Here is an 18,633-nt window from a genome sequence, read left to right as displayed (position 1 = left end):
AACGGTTCCAGTAACCTTAAGTTCATCAATTAAGAAAACACTCATACAAGTGCTAAGTGGTCTTGGGAGGAATGCCTCCACGTTAATGCCAGCTTTGTATCATTTTATCACTCACTCCTGTCTCCCCACACTTCCATCGTCCCCTCATCGTAAATATCAAATCATGTATCATATATTATTTAAGAGCAGGGAAGTTAATGAACATATTAAAAAACGTGGCATCCCCTCAGCAATTTGGAGCCAATTATTAAAATTTGTTAAAAGGCATGACTAATTAAAGAGGATATTTAAATGGGATTGAATTTTAATGCTTCTTTTTTTCTTCTCCTGCCTTATTACCTTTGTGGCAGGGTTAAGATGAGAGGATGTTGAGATTAGATATTCTCACACTAATTAAGACCACAGATCCCCTGGGAAGAGAATAAGGGCCTGCTCATTCTCTCCCTCCACACTCTCTCCACCCTCCCTACCTCCCGCCGTCGTGGCCCTCCGTCTCTCCCCCCGTAGCGCTGCTGGACCAGCGCGGCCCGGAGGAGAGACACAGCTGGGATTAAGATGAACCCAGGATGGGATGTGACGTCCTTCCTTCCTTCACGTCCCCTCACCCCTTTCCCTCTCGTCTCCCATCCATTGCTCCCCATGGGGCCCACGGGTGACACGTTAACCTTTGAGGTTGTCAGGCCATGAGAGAGGAGAGATTCTCACATTACGATTAACTTTGTTCCTTTAATTAAACACATGAACGTGCCGACGAGCAGGACCACGCGATGCTCTCGGAATAGAGGAGCTCTATTGGATTCAGATGAATTATTAGGGACAATTCAGCAAAATCTTTTTCCATTGCGATGGCATTACTGTCACAACTGCACGTCACTCCGTATAGGTCATCGGTAACTTGTTAATGATTATGTCAATCAATTAAGAGCCAGCCACAGAAAGAAAAAAACGGAAAATCGGCAGTGACCGTAAAGATGTGATTGTTTGGTTCCAGTAACCTTACCCTCATATTTTTTAAGCATACAGGAACGTATAACTACATGGTTTGGAATTTCCTAAAATGTAGCATTTTACATTCATGTCCTGTTATGTTTTCTACTTTTCTATTCTTTGTAGAAAGCACCTGGTACTCAGGGCTTTTGCTTTTTGTCGGAAAAGTGACGAATGTACAGTAGGAAAACGCTGGCTGCGCTTTCTTTGTGATAGGAGTTGTTTACTGGGTGAGATGGAGTTCGGCATGGTGCCATCGGGAGCAGGCAACCGAAAGACAAAATCGGGATTTATTGTCACGAAGGAGTAAAACCCTTCGATGCTCAACAAGCTGAGTAAAGTGTTTACTGTTTAAGTGCACCCTTTTATCCCTGCTAATATGTACATAATCCCTAAATAGGACTGAACAAAGTGCTAATCTTTGGGTCTAGATTTGGATATTTTATTAAAAGGGCAGGAGGGTATGGCAAAGTTTTCTTTTTTTTTTTGGTTCGTTGATTGGTTTTCCTTGTTTTTTTTGTGTCTGGGGAGTGAGCTTGTATTTTGGGAGTGTGGCACCACTGGGTATTCATACAAAGCTCTCCTTTCCCCTCCTTCTTTTCTCTCCCATGCCTGTGAGTCACTTCCATGCACCATTTCAGGGGAAGGGGAGGGAAAAAGGCAAATAAACAAGATCTCTTTCCAGAGTTTATATTCTCAAAGGGAACTAGATGAGACGGGGGGTGGAGGGAGGGGGCGTGGGGGGTCTGCGGCCAGCAATTGAAAACTGTTGCCCTTACCCGGAGAGATCTGTGTACACTAGTTGCAAAGTCAAACAAATAGATCCAGGGTGCAGGTTTACGTGTGTGTTTGTGCGACTGCCCGTAAACCTCCCTGCCTGTCATCTCCAATCACTGTTCTCTGTTCCTGATCAGACCTCTCTCTCTCTCTTTCTCTCTCTCTCTCTCTCTCTCTCTCTCCATACGTGTGTCTGTGTGAAATTGTGTGTGTATTTCTATCTTTGTGCGTCGCTGTGTGTGTGTTCGTATGTCTCCTGTGTGCGTTTCCCACGTGGGTGCCAGGCCTGGATCCAGAGAAGCACTTAGGAAAACCTCTGGCTGACATGGAGCCCTATCTGAAACAGGTCACAGACTGGTAGATACTCTGCCACCCAGTTTACACTCTCGACTGCAGTATTTCCATGTATTTCTATGTGTACTTCATTTGCTCTCAGTCAGGTCACCTGATGTTCAAAGTCTTAAAACATTTTGCAGTACTTAATGCTACAGTGAAATATATTTTTATTTCACTTTCACTTTTAGTTTTAAGCCCCAGACACACCAAACCGACGTCAGAGAACTAGCGGCGATGAAGGCCGACTGTTGCGTCGCCTCACGTCGCCCGTGTCTTGGCCAAAAAACTGCAAGACTACAGCCAACGGAAAACTACCACGTACGTTGTGCGCCTTCGTGAGAGGAAATAACTCTCCACACCAGCAGGTCGTGGTAGTCCGTATTCGTCATTCAAAAAAGGAAACCGTAAGGCCGAGGACGGCGGATGTATAAGATTATCATACATACATGAAACAAAGCGGTGTTTGCCGACCATTTTTCATCACTCTCACTCACCACTTAGCTTCATTCCAGATGGCCATGTCATTGTGAAAATATCCGTGCATTGGAATAATCAGATTCCTCACTTCCGTTTCTCTTCTCATGCACTGATTCGTTTAAGCTGAACATCCAATCAGAGTGATTTCTCTCATCGACGGGCTCCTCCGCCGATTTTAACATACTGAAACGGCCCAAAATTATCAAACACGGGTAGACTAGAGCCGACGGTGCGGGCCGATAGACGCTCATCGACGGCACCAAACTGGCCGACGGCTGACCGTCTGCTTGGTGTGTCAGGGCCTTTTAGAATGATTGTTTTCTCAGTGCTCTGCTTTCTGTGCTTTATTGTGAGAAAATATCGCAGTCACACCGATCATATTCTGGCACAATTTCTGGTTTTTATCACTATGTAAAAAAAAAAATCTTTTGAATTGGTGTCAAAAGTAACACACTTCAAAAACTGAATTGTTAATGTAAGACTTGTATTATTTCAAATTACTATAAATTGAAATTTTAGGTGAATTGAGTGTAAAGTGACAGTAAATATTATGTTCAAATAAAATACAGGACTTTCAATACTTTTTATTTTAATAAGGTGTTTTGCATTCACTGATTAGCTCTCCCAGAAGTATGGAGTTCATATTTGTGGAGAAGGAGGTGAATATGAAACCTTCACCCTTGATTGCCCCCTCTTCAAAAAGAAGATGGTTATGTGAGTAAAGCAATATAATCTTTTAAATGAATACAATAATTTGTCTGTATTATAACTTTATTCAGCATGTGGCTGCAGTAAGTTTGGAAAGTTCTGTTTTTGTTTTTGTACATTAAAGTTTTTGTGTGTGTGTGTGCGCAGTGATGCAGCGGAGACGGTGATCCACTCCGCAGATGCCTTCGCTCCGGTTGGCTACCTGCGCTTCACCGAGATGCGCACCGAGAACAAAGACGCCGTGAGTCAAACTTCTGAAGGAATCCATGAGTGTAACTTGTTTTTTTGCAAATAAGATCAATGCTGTTCAATTCTGAGTCAATAATTTCACAACAAAAGTTTGGGAGTCACTTTGGGGTTGATTACTTCAAAACCTGCTCTGAGGGCGAAAAGAAACACAAGAACAAAACCTTTTGGTGTCTGATAACTTTGTCGAGCAGAAGAGAAACACAGCACTGTAGGGCAGGGCTCAGATCAGCCTCCAGAGGGCCTCTCTCTCTCTCTCTCTTTCTCTTTCGCACACTCTTGCTCTCGGTGTCTCCCTTCATCCCTCGCTCTCTCTCCTCTAGCCCCACATGGCCTACTTTGACGTCTGCAATATTCACTGCAGCCCGAAACTAGGCCCAGCTTAATAAACATGTCTGCTCACATTAAGGCGCTTTGCATTCAGGTAGCTGGCTAAGCGGACACAGGCGGGGGTTGCGGGGAGGCAGCAGTAGGAATTGGCTTTCGGTATATTACAAGGAGCTGAACGGGGGTTTCGCAGACAAGAAGGGTGACACTCCGACATTTTACTTCCCCTGCAAGAACAGACAACTTTATAATCCTTAAATTATTGTCGAGAAATTCTGTGATGGAGACATTGACCTCATTTATGTGTAGTTTTAATTACTCTGGTTGAAATTGTCTGGTTTAATAAGACACCTACTGGTTGACGAGTGTCCCTGGCGACAGGAAGTGCTGCTTGCACGCCGAGGTGAGGGATGCTACTCGCCTGTAGCTCAACACGTCTCTGGGGTAAAAGCATGCGATTTGCACGTGCATTTCGTTTGCACATCACACAATAATGTGTACATTTGATTATGCATTTTGTTTGTGTGCAAGAGAGCGTGTGGTTGTAGCCTTGTGTCTGCATGTTGTTGGGTGGGGGGCTGGGACTGTTATGGACAGAAAACATACCCCCATCCTACAACCTCTGTGACCCTGCAGCCTCACTCCCTACAGCTATATATTTTTTCACTCCCCACGCCGCCGCTCCACCCCCATCACACAAACACACACGCTCACACACCCCCTGTAGCCCCCCCTAGGTTGCTGGGGGAAGAGCAGGGAGATCCAGGGCCTGCAAGGAGGGGAGAGGGGGCGGTGGGGGGGGCAACCAGGGGAGAACCTGCCCTGGTTCAGCCTTCTGAAGCTCTTCTCGTCAGGGTGACAGATCCGCGGTGACACCAGCACTAGAGGAAACTGCACCGGGCTCAGGGGGTGGGGATGGACCACCATCATTTGCCCTCCGTTAATGCTAGTCAAGCTATTTTTCATGCTGGCCAGGAGAGAGGGGCTGAAGTATAATTAATTTGATTATCATATGGCCTAATGCGGTTGACAGCAGACGAGGGGGGTGAATGAGTGTTGGGCACGGTGAGGGGGGGGGGGGCGGCGTTGAGGAAATATGAAATATGTATTCAAATGCGTGACGCCCCAGCAGGATTTGGCAGGTAATATGTAAACCTTAGAGAATGGTAATGATTTGTTATTTAAAGTATAAGCAAACAGAAGGAAAAGACTTGGTGAAATCCAAAAACATGTCTCACCCATCCAGTCATGAGTTTTGACTGACAGCCAGCATGATTGAATCCACAGTATCAGAAAACACCGCTCCCTATTCGCCTGAGCTGCGAATATGTTAGCATGTTGTTTCATATTCATTCACCTTGAAGTTATGTGGCGTCTGGGCCCTTGTCATGAAAGACTGACACACACGCAGAGAGCCCGGCGTGGTGGGGCATTTGAAAAGGTTGGCTAATTATACAGCGTTTTGTCTGTCTTTGCAAAAGGCTCGGCGCTCTTTGGTGGGCGTTTGGCCTGATGTATTCCCCCGTGGTGCTTTATTGCAGGATGCGGTGGCGAGAGCTTTGCCCCATGGTAGTTGTCCTTGCCAGAGCGCCATTGACAAGATGACGGAGGAGGTGGAATATGCTGATCAAGCTCAAGACGACCAGCAAGAATTTACATCAAATTGTGACCTTAGTTGTCAGCGGGGCCACGGTGAGATTCATTTGTGGTGAGACATGCGCGTGCTGACATGTGTGTATTTATGTGTGTGTCAGATGATATTTGTGTGTGTGGCGTGTGTGTGTGTGTGCTCCCTGAATCTGTGTCATGCGGCCAGCATCATGATGCTAGTATTTTTTGAGTGAGTGTTTGACAAGAGCTGTCATTTCAGCAGCGTATTTGTGACAGTCTCTGAATTCATTTCTCCTTTGACGTAAACCACCTATGCATGAATTACCTCTCATACAGCCCTGGTTGTAAATGAAGAGAGAAAAAAAAGAAATGACATACTTGTTTTGTATGTTCTAAAAATTGTGAACAAGCATTATAAGCCTTGGAACAGCCATTTGTAGTAAATCCAAACCAACTAACCCTCTTCCTCTTCCTGCAGATCTCCCTCCATCCTGCTCACCAAGAAGCTCCAGAGGCTATCAGTGGATCTCCGGCATCAACGGCCTTCAGAGCAAAGATCCCGGCATCCAGGGCCAGACGTCGGCGGCTTTCACGCTGCTGCAAAGTAAGGGAAAGTGCGAGGGAGAGGAAGTATTGAGCAAGAGAGTTAACACTTTTGAAGAACATGGTGTACCAGAGCTGTGGACATGCTTTTAAATATCTCTACACTGTGGAAAAACACGAGGGTCTACTAGAAAATTCTTTTTTTTGCCTCCCCTTAAATCGCAGAAGCAAAAAAGCCACACTCACAAGTAAACTAACCTTTAATAAGTCATGTTTTCCTCCATCAAATAGAAATTGAATCTTTGATATGATCAAGGGGAGATCATACAGAATTCCTTTGTCCAGGGGTGATTCAAGCAGCTCAGTAAAACTGATTCTCACTCCCTACTTGATAGCCCCAATGGAGAGAGACATATGGCGAAAACTTCTTTGTCCCTTGGGTGTCTTTCTCTCTCCTTGCTGCGTTAGCTAAAGACACACGAGGAGGTGTGGCAGAGCTTGAAAAGTCGTTCCTTATTCAAAAGTGCTTGTCAACCCAGCAGGCATAGACCCTGCATGTCAGAGACTCCGTCCGTCACACAACTGGGATTGCAAGTTGGCCACCAAACAAGGACAAGCACTTCAAATTAACCCAAACCAAGCCTCTTTAAAAAAAGAAAACACACACTCACACGGTGCAGTCATGTTGGGTGGGTTATCGCTTTTGCCCTGCAGAAGTTTAAAAGTGCACGCTTTTACAGTGTATCTGAGTCTTTTTTTCCCCCCCTCTCTCTTTCTCTTTTTTGATGGAGAAAGAGGAGCGAAAGATGAAAAGCATATTTAATGTTTATCGTGGCGCTCGGCTGAACAGCCTTCACAGCGCAGAGACAATATTAAACAAGTTAATATTTAATGAACAACCTCTTTGTATGAGGGCGAAGTAGTCTGAGACGCTGGTGTTGGCAAAGGAAAAACAAACTTGAAGCTCTTTCAAATGATTGTAGGGAGAAAGGCTTTGCTTTGAGCCCTTGTGGCTGTGTTTCCATCCAAAGCCTACGATGTGCACACGTACTGCGTTAGACTGCTCTTTATAGAAGGGGACAAATAGCGTTAGCGCTTTAATGCAGTTTCAATGGATTTCAGTGTGTGGAAAAAAAACAACTTTGAAACTATCCACCTCTTAACTACAATGGTGATAGCCTTCAAATGACTGAACAGACTGACTGTATGGTAGGTATGGTGCAGCTGTAAGTCTGACATTTTGACACAAGCAAATGCCTGTACACTGACTTAGACTCCATGAGCATTTGTTCACTGGCAAGCTTGCCTGCTGGAGTGGGAATAGATACAACTCATATAAGTTCCTCAAAACAAGATGTTAAAAGAAATACTAAAACTTGAATGCGTTTATAGCGGTAAACCAAAAACATAAGTCTCAAAGAACCAATAGAGTGCTGCAGGAATGAGTCCTAAAACCTGGAAATGAGTTGACATTTTAGCACTTCCGGTTGACTTCTCTCAAAGTCAATGGGTTTTTTTGAATGGGTTTTCAGTTAGATGCCTGAAATAAGGTCTGTGGTTAACACAACATATAGCTTAATAACTGCACATTATGTAGTAACTGCGCATAATGTAATATTTTAATTGTAATAATAGCTCATAATGTAATGAAACCTTGAGCGCTTAACGTAATAACAGTTTTGCTCATAATGAGAAAATTATTACATTATAAACTCAGCAAAAAAAAAGTTGAATGTAATAAATTCAGCGCATAATGTAATAATTTGGTCAAGAGGACATTTTCATCAATCAGTTCCATATTGATGAAGCCTTTTGGATGTGAGACTACAAGATATCCAGTGACCTGGACAAATGATAAACCTTTACAGGGATGATGCTGAATTTAATATACTGGTGATTCTTACGTACTGCAGATATGTACTGCCTGCTGCCGACTAAATTAAAGATTAAGTATGCCACTACCAGCAGACTGTTCACACTGAAGTCAGGGGTCATATTTCAGATGTCTTTATGTACGTTTCCCTCTACCTGAATGAATCTACAATTTGCACATAAAGGAGTGGAAACATCAAACATAAAAGACACTACTTTTTACACTTGGCTAAGGTGAAAAAGTTGGTGCATCAATAAAAGATAATGAGGAGACTGTAACCTTCCTCATATTAATACATAAACATAACAGATATGCCATATTCCCATCAAGCCGTCCTCTTTGCAAGCAGCTTGTGGTACAGGAATGAGTCCTAAAACACGGAAATGAGTTAGCATTTTAGCACTTCCGGTTCCCTCGTCTTGAAGTCATGCTTTTTTATTTTTCAGTATACTTCTTCTTTGCCAATTTATCTTAGTTAAGATGGAGTAAGGTTATGATAGATTAGGTTATTTTACTATAAATTGCAATATGCTACACTACAGAGATTTATAGTGTGATGTGTTCCCTGTGTCCAGGTGAGATGGACAGCAGAGGCTGGAAGATGAAGGACGTCATCCTGGTTCACCTGTATGTGAGGTCCATGGAAGACTTTGTTCCACTCAACATCGTCTATAAGAAACACTTTGGCATGAACCCTCCAGCCAGGTAAAGGTCTAAACACACATGCAGACCTTTCTCTCTGTTCTTCCTCTCTCTTTCTGAGGGAACATTTTTACATTGTTCAAACTCCAAAGCATTTGTTCTCTGCTGCAATTTTATTCTCAGTCTCATAGCATTCATTCCATGTTTCCTCTCTTTTCCTTGTACAGGGTGTGTGTTCAAGCTCCTCTACCTGCCGGTCAGCTGCTGCAGATGGACTGCCTGCTCCACGACTGGACCGAGCCCTTGGAGGAAGGCTGCTTCCACCAGAGGGAAGCCCTGCATGTCCAGAGCCTGTCCCACTGGGCCCCAGCCAACATCGGGCCCTATAGTCAGGCCCTTAGGGTAAGGCTCCAAGGTCCACAGCAGGGAGAGGTGGTGGGTAAGAGTGTTGACAGTTAAACAGGCTAATTATAAACTAAACTGTTAAAGGGGCTTTATGTAAGAATCAGAAATTGCACCTGTGGCCTTTAAGCCAACGACAGTCAGCATCCTGTTACTCGCGCTCAAGCTTGTGCTCGTACTACGTAGGCGAGAGTGAACATCGGTCAAAACAGTGAGGTGACACACACGAGACCGAACGTGATTGACAGCTAAAACCCACAATATCACTATATATTCCAGGCAGTAGTGCTAGGCAGTAGTGTTGGTGTACCTGTCCAATAGGAATTTTGCCAGCTCGGTATTTTGATACCCAAAACCAAACGAAGGTCCCTCCATGAATCGAAGGCCCGTCCGATGTTGATCCTAATTTCCCCCTGACGTCGGTCTTGTTTTACAAGACGGGCTTCACTAGATCTATTTTTTTTTGTGCTTCCAAGGAGTTTGTGTTGGAGTCTGAGATGTGTTAGTGGCTGGTCGTTTGTTGGCATTAGTGGACTCCATTTCTTACAGATTAGCCATGTAGCGGAGCTGAAAAGAGTAAAGGCATCAAGTAGCAAATGTACGAGAGCAAATGACGTCACATCTGTTGGATTTTCCCTGAAGAAGCAGCCACACTTCACATTAAACCCAGAAAGTCGCAGAAGGTCAAATTTTTTAGGTTACAACCTGTTCACACATTGGCAATAAAAAACAAGCAAAAACGTTTATACGTGTAAAAACTTAGAAACAATCCCTTTAATAGACTTATAGAATTATTCAGCTAATCAATTCAGCATTACAGTCTTGTAAACTGATAGCTTTACAGGCCACCCAGTTATTTACATTCATTTATTATTTTCTAGTCATCATTTCACCCCTGCTCTTCACATAACTTGTTTGGCTACTAATTGCAAATGATAGTAAAACTGAATCCCTTGATTCTTGTCCGAGAGGCTGAGCCAGAAATATTGTTTTCTTTTGCGTCATTGTTAGCAAAGCAATTTAAAGTATCACTTTATGAAGGTGAGGAATAGATCAGCGGAGGAATACCGAGGATTACTTGGATGAATGATGAATCTTATGATGCTTTGTTGATGCTGGACTCTTCCAAAGCAATTGATGTGATCTCCGATTACGTGCAGCTCTTTGTGTTCGTCTCTGTTTACGTATAGATGCATGCGTGCAGATGCATGTGATTGTTATGTGTGATAGTTTGTTCTCATTACTACTCTTATTTATACATGTAAATATGTATCCCTGTTCTAGTGGGCAGTGTGTATCCATTTTTTGCACTTGTTTGTAAAGCTGCGAATAGAACTTCTTTCATATTGTTTCAAACCCAGCAAGAATGTCAAATTCAAAGGCAGAGCGGAGGAAGTGTGGGCCGTGGTTGCACGGTTGGCTTGGTGTTTTGTTTACCCAGTGTGTATTATATGGGATTACACTTGTCAAGGTACTGTCAACAAGGATAGTGTCCATCTCCTCCACACTGTCCTTGATCCTGCAGCCAAATCCGTCTATGAGTGAGAACATGTGTGGATTAGCCATTCATTTGGAGCTTGACGGCATATCTCACCAGTGTGTCACTGAAGCTCAGAGGTTCGGATTCCTGGGATGTAACGTACAGAATCAGGTTTGCTTTTAACGTGCCAGCAGTGTTTGATTTCCTCAATGGAGTCTCATTGAGACATGAAATTGGAGTCAGCTGTAGGCATGTGCCATTGCCTCTGGAAAACAGTCTGATCTCTCATTCCTCTAATGATCATTCATATCCAAAGCAATTTGAGACAACAATGAGAGGAGTTTGCTTGCTCAGAGCTGCGCGCGACGCTTCACACACACGACCCCCGCGTCGCCACTCAGCGTGTCTGCTCCTCTTCCACGCTACAATGACTTAATTTGATCAAAAATGTATTAACAACTCTTCAGTACAGCTAGAGATTTTTACATATTGATACAATTACCCCCTCGCTGTGAGCAAGCGTGCAGTGTGCCACCCCTCCTCTCACCAGTACGTTGACTCCATCTTAATGACAATTTTCCTTGGTGACTGTTGCCGTGTGTGACACCATGGCGACAGGGCTCTAGCAACAACAGAGACAGAAAAGCTGCTGACTGAGACCAAATAACCTGGAGCCCTCCACATTCGCTGTCTGTGGGAAAGAATTAGTAATTAAAAGAAGGATCCAACTTTAAAAGGGGGGGGGGGGGGACTTGAAAGGATGAATTTGTGATCTTAATTATGTCCAGAGAATGTAATCAGTTTTGTGCCCCAGAGGAGTTTTTGTGATGAGCTCTTTTAAGGGGCAATGACTTTTGAGAGTCGCCTTTGATAAATAGTTGTGGTCAACTGTTTACTTTCTTGTTTGTTAATCTGACAATGTGTAGTAATGTTAACTAGGGCTGTGCATTAAATCAAATTTCAATTATGATTTCGGTAGGGCTGACCCAAATGCTTTGAAGCTTCGAAGATTTGACTGTTGCCATGGTAATCGACCTCCAAATTAGTATTCAAATACTTTGTTTTTCGTTTTTTTTTTTATAAATAAGTAGGTAATAATAAATTATAAATCCCCAAATAGCCCATGAAATTAGGAATAATCCCACAACATTATTCATTAATCATATTCAACATTAATTATTATGACTTATTCTCAGATGGATATTGCTGTTTGTTGTGTGTAGAGGTGCGTGTGTGTACATTAGTGCGTCAGCGGCACTGTCTCGAGCACTGAAACGGGGGAGATGGAAACAGACAGACAGAAGAACATGTCAGCCTGCCGCGCCGTGCCGCAAAGCAAAGCAAAGCAAAGCTTCGAATACCTTTGAATATTTCTTATCAAAGCTTCAAAGCTAAAAAAATGGTATTCAGGACAGCCCTTTTTGGCTTCCCAAGTTTATGAAAACAAGATAATCGACCTATAACGATTATTGTGCCGCACTTTGTTTTGCAATGAAGCTTTCATTTTGTCTTGTGTTATAAATCCAGCGCACCCTTTTCCTTTACAACGGCGCTTTCGCCTCGCTTTGTGGTTCAGGGATGGCCACTCGGTGTGGAGGATCCCCACGTGGGAACTATCCTCGGCCTTGGCTGGCCCTCGCCGGGCGTATTTCCTCCATGGAGGTGCATTGTGACCGGCTCTAGGTTGGCTTAGAGCTTGGGTGAAGGTGACGCTTTACAGCCCCCCTCACCCGGTTTACTTGCTTTATAGATATGGCTCTTTTACCGTGTCCTCAACGTTCATATCTATACAACCAATGTGTTTATGATTCATTGTTAACTAGAGCACAAAGTTCCTCATAGATCTAGCCTCTTAACTTTGCTCTCAAAGTGCACCAGATTGCATTAACTTTAAAATGTAGGCTATAACATTTTATTAGAATAATCGTGTTAAGTAATCGTGATCTCAATGTTGACGAAACTAATTGCGATTATGATTTTTGCCATAATAAAGCAGCCCTAATGCCAACCATTTGAATGTGCTGCATTCAAATAGGGCTATAAACTGATCAATGTCTATCTCTATTGGGACCAGTTTATTCTTTTGACAAGTGTCCAGTGGTTTGAGAGACAGCACATGGCTACTGACAGAATGTGGCATTCTCTGGCCCTACAGGATGTGACTACAGTAGGTCTCCCTCATTGAAAGGGTGGTGCTGGTGGAGGTAGAGAAGAGCGGCATTAGGGATTGGCATGTGATGGATGCTGGACCTTCAAACTCCATCCATCTATGCATCTATCTGCCCGGCTTGTCATGTCTCTCAGCTTCAGCTCTCGGGAACGGCGAGCTGACTGACGGTCGACTTGGCCTGGCGAGCTGACAGATTCAGATCGGACTTGATTTAAAGAATTAGTTAACCTTTATGATGTCAAAGCTGCGGGCGTCTTGGTGCGTTGTATGTTAATGCACGATATGCCGGTAGTTTAGGTAAAAGCCCCAAGCTATGAATACAAAAACAGCGATTTAATGTATGCTTCACGGTTTCATATTGTTCCGCATCTGATTGACATGTGTTTAGAGGTTGTATTTACCATAATATGTATTACTTGTTGTGAGTGCGGCAGTATCAAACCTTTCTTTTTTTGTTTTGCAGTCTTATTTATCAGAGATCTAATGCAAATTTGGTCATTTGTTTAGACGCAATTTGCATAATCTAATTAAGATATAAGAAATTTCACTGTTTTAATGCATCAATCAATTAATTGAAAACAAAAGCTGCACTCAGACATCCAGTAAGTTTGATGCAAAATATCAAAACAGATTCTCTCATTACAACTAAAGCCAAGTAATGGCATGCTTTTAAAAGAAATAAAAGTTATTACCGCATTTTCTGTCAGTTGTTTCTTAAAAGGAGCTTTTAAACAATTCTGTTGCATTAAGATAATAGCAGGAAAAAAAGGGTTTCTTTAGCCAGCAATGTTCCACATTTTTACACAGAAATCCATTTGTACTAATAACAGACGATTACGCGTACAAGTTGCCAGATGGAAAACGTTGACCTAAAGTCAAGAGTTGACAACAGGAGTCTCAAACTGCAGGACCTTTTCCACATCTATTTTAGATTAATGCCTCCTGCTCCATCGCATTCCCTTTGGAGCCACATTTACAGAGGCAAGCACAATAGGCAAACCAGGTCTGAATAGGAAGACTATCAGCTGAATGGCTGTTAAACATCTCCTCTTTCCTGTTAAGGTAAGTGGCTCACCCCTGGGATATTTGCTAGGAAATTATACTCACTGATCAGATTCTGCGGGGTGTGTTTTGGGAGCCGCCTGCACTAGCCTCAGGTTGCCTGTGAACACTAACCCCTTTGCCTCATTCCCCTAATTGTGAGTGACAGTCAATATTGTGGAAGACCGTCTTGCACGAGCCCGCGATAGGATTTGCATTGGATTTTGAAAATTGTCAAAGTGGACTGTGAGGCATCAGGAGGGAAGTGGATCTGACGCTGCCAATTAGCGTCAAAGGGAGGAGTGTAGTGTGGCGGGTGGGAGAATTTGAATAATCTCCTTACAGGAGTCGTAATGTGTAAAAACAATGAGCTCAACTTTGTCTGACCCTCTTGATGAAAAGTTCAGAGGTCAAAGTGAGTCAAAGTGAGGTTGGGCCACCCATGTAGGGCCAGAAAGAGTGTGCAAGAATAACTAAATGAAGAGCATAGGTAGGAAAGTTTCACTTTCTATGAAGCCCATGTCTATAATGCATTATAAACATACTTATAATCTCTCTTCTTAAGACTCACTTTTATGTTATGGCTTTTTCTTAACTGATGGTGCATTGTTGTTACTATGTATATGATTTTATCTTGTTTAGATCTCAAGTTCTGGATGTTAATTACTTTTATCATGCTTTTATTGTAAGGACTTAGTAACCTTGGTGCTATATAAATAAAGTTATTATTATTATTATTATTATTATTATTATAGTGTGTTATAACCTGCACTATATACTTATAGTTATAAGCACTCATACATTTTCATAACGATTTACAACAATAATTATAACACATTATAAAGCAATTTATAATGACTTATAAGGTCAAGTGTCACAATACTTCATAATTACTAGTCACTCAGCACACAGCATAATTATAATATCCCATTGTTGTAATACATTATAATTATAATGCATTATAATCACTGTCATAATGTATCTAATGTGATTATAAGTTACTCTAAGTTTGTTTGTTAGATCAACATACCAGACATTGTAAAATAAATTTTTGCTTTACTTAAAGCAAACAACGACCAGTTAGAGTAACTTATAATCACATTATTTTTTATAAGAAAAATGATTATAAAAAGATTATAATGTGTTACAATTATGGGAAGTGTAATACACTATGATCCTTGCAAAAAAAAAGAGTCAGTGTGTGACCAGAAATTATGAAGTATTATGGTACTTAAACGTGTTTTGATTATTGTTATAAAGCATTATGAATATGTACGAGTGCATGTAACTATTATTATACAGTGCTATAAGCAGATTATAACGCATTATAGTATGTTTATAATGCATTATAGACATGGGCTTCATAGAAAATGTTACCAAAGTTTCCTCTGCCTGTTGGAAGCCTCATTTTGATTTTGTTTATTTCAGCCAACAAATGCAGCATATAGATTATATTATCAAAGATTACTTTAAGGACTCGTTAAGATAATTGACAGTATAGAGAGTGACAGGAAATATGAGATGAGAGATGGGAATGAAATGTGGTAAAGATCCTCAAACTAAGTTGAACGTACTTTGTGGTTATGTGGTATAACACACTATCTGGTTACGTGGTATGCATCTGAGACTGCTGCAGTATACATAGTTTAACCTCTCCATCTGTTTAAAGAGAAACATACAGATAATATGCTACAGTGATTTCCATTAGAAATGTAGTAGGAGAACACATAGTACACGTTTGTGAAGATAGCAGCCCTGCTTTATGGTGAACAATCAAAGGGCTGACAGCTAAATATAAACTGGTGTGGTGAGTGAGAAAGCAAAAAAATGTAGTGATGAATAGCAGAAATTAAGCTAAGTGCTTTAGTTTTATGGTTTGTTGTTCTCACCCAGAATGTTTCACTACTGTAAAAGAGCCAACATGCACAATTCAGCACCCCCCCTTACCCCTCCATCACATCAAACATCCCCCCCCACCTCCCCAAACTTCCTCCGTCTACATCTAGAGACTGCATCTACCTCAATTACCGCAGAAGAGTAATTAGCCAAAAAACAGTGTGTGTGCGTGCATCCGCGTTCGGGGAGGTATTCATGCAGCACGAACAGATTAATTAGGACATTTAACTTCATTTCTAATACAACAAAATTAATCCCATAAAATATGAGGGATCTCGGAGGAGGTGCCTGTCAGCGTCTGACGCCTCTCCCCTGTTTGCCATAATCTATTAAAACCTTGCTTTTATCTCACCTCTCCCCTGTCATACTTTATGGATTTTTTCATAAACACGGCCCATACTTCATAAATGTCTCAATTTTCTAGTCTATTAACATTACTTCAAAAGCGCTTGATAAAAGAGGAGGGCATGCGTGAAATAATGCACCAATAATACGAAGCGCTGGAGGCTAGAACAGTAGGGGCGGCTCTCTGGCGTGCGCGCTCGCTCAGACAATGCGAGGGATGTTATCAACTTTAATAAAGAACAAATGATCACTTCCAACCAAGGAGGAGGGGGAGATGAGGCCGGGAGGAAGGGGTGGGACCAGGAGGGGGAACAGTTGTCGAGTAATTGAGTCGATGAAAAATGAGGTCTTGAAGGCTCAGCGGTTTGAGCACTCGTGAGATTGAAGGCTTCTCAAAACTACGGCGCTCTTCAGCACTTGTACTTACTTGCTCCTAGTTGCAGTGGAGGATGTTAACACAGATTTGTTTTTCCTTTTCATTTCACTGAGGGCACGAGTAGAATAGGCTCGTTGTTTCCTTTCCTGAATGCCTGAATTGTGTGCAATGAGTTGAAGCTTTTGTCTGGGGAGAGTCAGAAAGGTTTTTTTTTTGACTGACAGTCGGGCTTCACCTCGCAGCCTTTCCCCCAGCGAGCATCGATTCACTTCCTGCCTCTGTGCATCACCTGAGTCTGTCTCTTGTGAGCTTTACTCATCTTACCCAAACACTGGGGTCAACTGTCTTGGCTTGAACCGGACACACACAGAAACACACTGATCAAACCCAGTAAGACCTTAGCGCAATGGCATGTCGGCTGTATGCCCCGAGGCCAGGTCCTCCACACACACACACACACACACAAACGTTTGAGCTCTTTGTGAAAGGCCCTGGCTGTATGACAAGGTAAACTGGTTTGGTCATTAAAGTGAGTCACAGGTGACTCACTGTAACACACTCATGACTGACAGGACAGGTATACAGCATTCAAACCGCTTTGATTGACAGGCTAATAGATAAGGATGTGTGCAAAGACAAACAAAAGGGGCAGTTGAGCGTACACACGTTATCTCAAACCATCAGCACCTAAACATTCCTTGGCAAATGTTTGCTCGTGTGCAGGTCTGTATGCATACTCTTCAATATTGTCTTGTATGCAAAACACGGGGACTTCCTTCCCCCTCCTCTAATACAGCTTCGCATCCCAAGACGTATATCTGCGTTGACACGCGGCCGTAGCTCCGTCCTGGGACATTGCTGGAGCTGTTGGACGGGGGTTGTGCCTGTAAATGTGAACACATATATGTGAGAGGTCATATCAGAGTACGTTTTTAATCTGATGAGGGGGGGCAGTTTTATGGGAAGTGGTAGACGGCAGAGGAAGGTAATTATGTTCCTCCCAACCCCATCCCACGCGCCCCACCTCCCCTCCTTTCTCTCGCGCTGTGACCAACGCTGACCTGCCATGGCGGTGGTCATTTTCAGGAGTCAGTGCGTTTCTTTAATACATTATCCTGCACCACCGCCGCTACTGCTGCTGCTGCTGCTGCTGCTGCAGCACCACGTGGGGACAGACTGGTATCAGCTTGTACCAGGCGAGGACAGGGGAAGGACTGGATCTGTCAGAGCGCATCGACTCTCACGCGGCCGCGTACGCCGGCGCTGTGCCTCTGCCCCGGCCCCTGCCACACTCCCACTCATTAATGGGCCCGGCCCTGACAACTGATCCTAATTGCCTTTGAACAGCTCTTCATGTATTATTGGTGCCTGACTGCCTTGGTTCATGTCAACAAGCCACGGGAAGCAAGGACAGGATAGCCACAGCCATCGTCCCTCTTCCTCTTTTTACACACTGACTGATGTGGAGATGCACGTATACGAGATATGCATGCATGTAAATATATATATGCATTTCATGTGCATCACTCCTTAATCACCTGGGAAGGTCTCTGGTGTCTCTAGTGAATGGTCGGCACCCCATCCCAGTCGTTCACCTTTGCAGATTTTCAAATTACTTGACTACTTCCTGTGTAAAACAGCATTTATGTATTTTTTTAGGCTACAGTATATGAATAGCAGGGGTGTAACGAAACATCGATCTAGATTAATATATCGATTCAATGATAAACGATCCAATATCATCGATGCATAGGGAAAACATCGATACATATTGTCATGCCTTTATTTATTTATTTAAAAAAACATTTGCACTTAAACATGAGAAATGTGGCACTTTATAGTGAACAACAGGAGGTCTATTTTTATTGTATTTATTAAAAAGAATAGATTGTTTTTCATTTAAACTTCTGGAAGAGCCCAGTAATAAAATTGTCAAATCATAACTTAGTTGCTTTTTGTGAGTTTATATAAACGTAACTGAATCGGATCGAAATTGTTGCAGACTTTCGTGATATCAGCAAATATCGTATCGTGATGAAACTTGTGATTTACACCCCTAATGAATAGAATATACTAGAACATTTAATGAAATGTAGATGAATGTAATCAGTTATGATGTATGAGTCTGATTTTATTTGATAAATGGTAGATTTTTTTAATTTGAGACAACCACATGCTACATGATTGTGTGTGTGTGTGTGTGTGTGTGCTTGTTTTCTTCTCACTTTGTCACTGCTGATGAGCAGTGGAGGGGCGAATGGTTCGGAGATATCAAGAAGGCATCTGAAAAGCGTCATGTAAAGATCCCACCACAGCAGATATCTGCCAAGACACTCGCGCTATTACAATCGCAATCACAAACACTCAGTCAAAACATCATTTGTAGTCCCTGTGTG

The 18,633-nt window shown here is 42.6% G+C and overlaps 1 protein-coding gene across 3 annotated transcripts in view; it reads left to right on the top strand.

The window, feature by feature from the left end:
• The window catches only part of dph6 (diphthamine biosynthesis 6), a 244,844-nt gene that overhangs the window by 204,769 nt on the left and 21,442 nt on the right, over window positions 1–18,633 (top strand). For all 3 annotated transcript variants that reach the window (XM_037746189.1, XM_037746188.1, XM_037746190.1), the window contains 7 exons: window positions 2,049–2,110; window positions 3,197–3,291; window positions 3,433–3,526; window positions 5,400–5,550; window positions 5,948–6,073; window positions 8,461–8,590; window positions 8,755–8,929. In XM_037746189.1, the coding sequence (XP_037602117.1) occupies window positions 2,049–2,110; window positions 3,197–3,291; window positions 3,433–3,526; window positions 5,400–5,550; window positions 5,948–6,073; window positions 8,461–8,590; window positions 8,755–8,929 (833 nt within the window). The remainder of the gene's footprint in view (window positions 1–2,048; window positions 2,111–3,196; window positions 3,292–3,432; window positions 3,527–5,399; window positions 5,551–5,947; window positions 6,074–8,460; window positions 8,591–8,754; window positions 8,930–18,633) is intronic.

The sequence above is a fragment of the Sebastes umbrosus genome, chromosome 16 (genome assembly GCF_015220745.1).
Source record: "Sebastes umbrosus isolate fSebUmb1 chromosome 16, fSebUmb1.pri, whole genome shotgun sequence".
Classification (NCBI taxonomy): domain Eukaryota; kingdom Metazoa; phylum Chordata; class Actinopteri; order Perciformes; family Sebastidae; genus Sebastes; species Sebastes umbrosus.
This window is presented reverse-complemented; position numbering and strand designations above follow the sequence as displayed.